At 58.4% G+C, this 3,242-nt stretch overlaps 2 protein-coding genes across 2 annotated transcripts in view; one reads left to right on the forward strand and one right to left on the reverse strand.

Annotated features, from left to right (window-relative positions):
* Positions 1–3,242, forward strand: part of LOC106001116 (CSC1-like protein 1) — a gene marked incomplete at its 5' end in the record, with an annotated part of 44,481 nt that overhangs the window by 28,921 nt on the left and 12,318 nt on the right. The gene's annotated exons all lie outside the window — the stretch shown is intronic.
* LOC106001117 (epoxide hydrolase 1-like) overlaps positions 1–3,242 on the reverse strand; it is a 21,519-nt gene that overhangs the window by 4,033 nt on the left and 14,244 nt on the right. Inside the window, exon 4 of the mRNA XM_013036251.1 lies at positions 186–413. Coding sequence (XP_012891705.1) covers positions 186–413 — 228 coding nt within the window. The remainder of the gene's footprint in view (positions 1–185; positions 414–3,242) is intronic.

Below are 3,242 nucleotides of genomic sequence, written 5' to 3' on the forward strand. Positions count from 1 at the left end.
GTGATGGTTCACGTTGGGGGGGGTTGTCCCCAAGGTGGGGTCCCGCAGCTGCAGGAGGCGGGGCTGAGGGTCTGGGCCATGCTCAGGGGGAGAGCTCTGCTGCCACGCCCTCGCCGCCGCGGGCAGGCCTCCGCGACCGTCCCTCCGCTGGCCAGGCCGGCCCGTGGGGCGGCCACAGCCCCTACCTTTCTTGCTGGAGGCCTGGGAGAAGCCGTAGCCAGGGATGGAAGGGCAGATGACTTCGAAGACCTGCTGGTCGCCGAGGCCGTGGCTCCTGGGGTCTGTGAGCAGCGGGATGATCTTGTAGAACTCGTAGAAGGAGCCAGGCCAGCCGTGCACCATCATCAAGGGCTCCGGGCTCCGGCCCGAGGGCACCTGGGTGGGCTTCACGTGGATGAAGTGGATGTCCAGCCCTGCGGACAGAGCACAGGTGGCCGGTGTGTGTCTGGGGAGGCCTGGGCCCCAGCCCCGGCCCCACGCTCCAGGCCTGCGTGGAGAGCATCACCGGGCTGGACGCTGGACCCCAGGGCCCAGCGTCCAGCCCCAGACGGCCACACAGATGCTTGTTCTAACAAGTCGGGGATTCACCGACAGAGGATTCACCGACAGTTAATTGGCTGGAGTGCAATTCAGTCGAGTGAGGCAAGCTCGCACACACAAGTGTACTTATCTAACCAGAAAACAGTGACACCATGTGATAAAAGCAAATTACAGTTGAGCACTGCTGCTCATGCCTGTAATCCTAGCTACTCAGGAGGCTGGGGTTTGAGAGTCAGGGTTCAAAGCTAGCTTGAGCAGGAAAGTCTGTGAGACTCTTTGTTTAAAAAACAAAAAAGGAGCCAGCAGTGGAACTGTGGCTCAAGTGGTAGAGTACTATGAGTACAAAAAGCTCAGGGATAGTGCCCACGCCCCAAGTTCGAGTCCCAGAACTGACACCAAAATAACAGTAAGTCACAACGCTCTGCCGCGCACGGTGTGATCCTGCTTTGCGAAGTACCTCTGTGTATGGCGCATTGCTCCACGGCCATCTAGAGTCAGCAGCTTTGTAACCTCATCACCGTGGCAGGGAGTGGCAGCGGGCTTGCCTAGCAGGAGGCCCAGCTCAGGGGCTAGCGCCACAGCCCAGGCACCACGCTGGTGCCACAGAGGCTCACTTCCCAAGAGAGGTTTTCACACACACCTCACCCCACACCATTGTAAAGAGAAGACACGGTCAACCGAGCCCCTGTGTGTGCTGCCGCACGCTGTCAGCTGAGACTGAGCTTTGCCCGCCTGGCCCCCGCCTCCGTCCTGCAGCTCTGAGCTTTGCCCGCCTGGCCCCCGCCTCCGTCCTGCAGCTCTGAGCTTTGCCCGCCTGGCCCCCGCCTCCGTCCTGCAGCTCTTTCTGTTTAGCAGCCGGTGACACGGGCGCACATGTCCTGTGCGTGTCCTGCAAGTCCTTGCTTTTCACTGGATGTCTTCTCTCTGTCCAGGACCCTGTCCGCAGCACCAGTACACATCGCCTTAGACTCGTGACGGTTCAAACTTTAAAAAGTAGCTAGAGAACATGGCTCCTCTTAGCGAGAACTGGGCAATCCAGTCCACTCTGGAGCTTTGTTCTTCTCTCCCTTAATCCGTCCGGGGCACCTTCCACGCTGCTCAGCTTACTCTTATCTGGGGTTTATTTCAGTAGGTAATCGTATCTTTTCTGGAAAATACTGCCTGACGTGGGATTATTTTTAATCTGAATGCTACCAATTCACTGTTTGAGTTTTAAATTGAAGAAAGAAGCGTGCGTCCCTGCATGCATCACCTTGGCCAGGCTCAGCTCCACCTCTCCACACACTGCATTGTGGAGACAGACACGTTGTCTCCTCATTATTATCGTCATTGTCGTCATCATTGCTAGCATACACAAAGCATGTGCTCTACCCGTGGGCCTGCTCTGTCTCCACAGCTGGCCGGGCCTACAGGACACTCACTGCAGCTCAGACTCGGGCAGCTGAGCGTGTGCAGGCCGAGGGGCTCGGTGGGGATGAGGAGGTCCCAGGCCGGAGCCCCGCCCTGGTGGGGCATCCTGCCTCTCTGCATGGGGGCCCAGACCCACCCAGGGGACGATGGCTGAGAGGCCAGTGCGGGGTGAACCTGGGCTCCTCACAGAACACGCGGGGAAGGGGTGGACAGGGGCAGGAGGAGGCTGCTGCTTAGTGTCCGAGCCAGGGATGTGGGGTCAGAGTGGGGCAGGAAGGGCCCTGGAAACACAGACTAGCAGGACACAAAGCAGAAGAGCTTTCCTGAACGCCCAGCCGGGGGCCGGGGGGCCTGAGGGCCTGGGGCCGAGGCCAGCATGGGCACTGCGGCGGGGTGGGGAGCAGAGGCCACTTCGAGAAGGCAGAAAAGGAAAGGAAGGGGAGAGAGAGAGGAAGGGAGGGAGAGAGGGAGGGAGGAGGGAGGAGGGAGGGGGGAAGGAGAAGGAAGGAAGGAAAGAAAGAGAGGAAGGAATCAAATAAGGTGGTGCACACTTACAGGAGGCTGAGGTAGGAGGATCACTGGTTCAAAGCCAGCCTGGGCTACGTAGTAAGATCGCATCTCAAAAAATCCAAATCATAACAATAAAAGGAAGCACAGAGAGGTATCATCAAGTATCACTGAGCGCAGGGGCCTATGCCTGAAATCCCAGGTGCTTGAGATTTCCGTGTAAGGCTGGCCTGATCAAGCAGTTTGATGATTCACGCTGTAATCCTAGCGGCCTGGGAGGCTTGATGGGAGTCACAGCCTGAGAACAGCCGTGGACAGAAAGCCTGGCCCCTCACTGAGAAAGCAAAAAGGACCGGGCTGCTCCTTAGGTGGTAAGCACTTGCCCAGCACACCTGGGGCTGAGTCCAGATCCTAATCCGCCCAGACGACAGAAAGGTACTGACGGTGATATGGACAACTGCACCCGGGCACCATTGGCTAGAATGGACAATGGAGCATTAGAACTCGTCTGAGCGCCTCAGAAACCAATCACAGAACCCTGCTTCCAGACAGCAGCCAGGAGAGCGGGACACCGCGTCTTAAAGAGCTGTGTGCGGGCTGGGAAGGTGGCTCAGTGGTAGAGCGCTTGCCTTGCATGCCTGAGGCCCTGGGTTCGATTCCACAGCACCACATAAGCAAGAAGAAAAACCGCTGGAAGTGGCACTGTGGCTCAAGTGGTAGAGCGCTAGCCTTGAGCTGAAGAGCTGAGGGACAGCGCCCAGGCCCAGAGTTCAGGCCCCACGACT

This window comes from Dipodomys ordii, unplaced genomic scaffold (genome assembly GCF_000151885.1).
Source record: "Dipodomys ordii isolate 6190 unplaced genomic scaffold, Dord_2.0 Scaffold268, whole genome shotgun sequence".
Taxonomy (NCBI): domain Eukaryota; kingdom Metazoa; phylum Chordata; class Mammalia; order Rodentia; family Heteromyidae; genus Dipodomys; species Dipodomys ordii.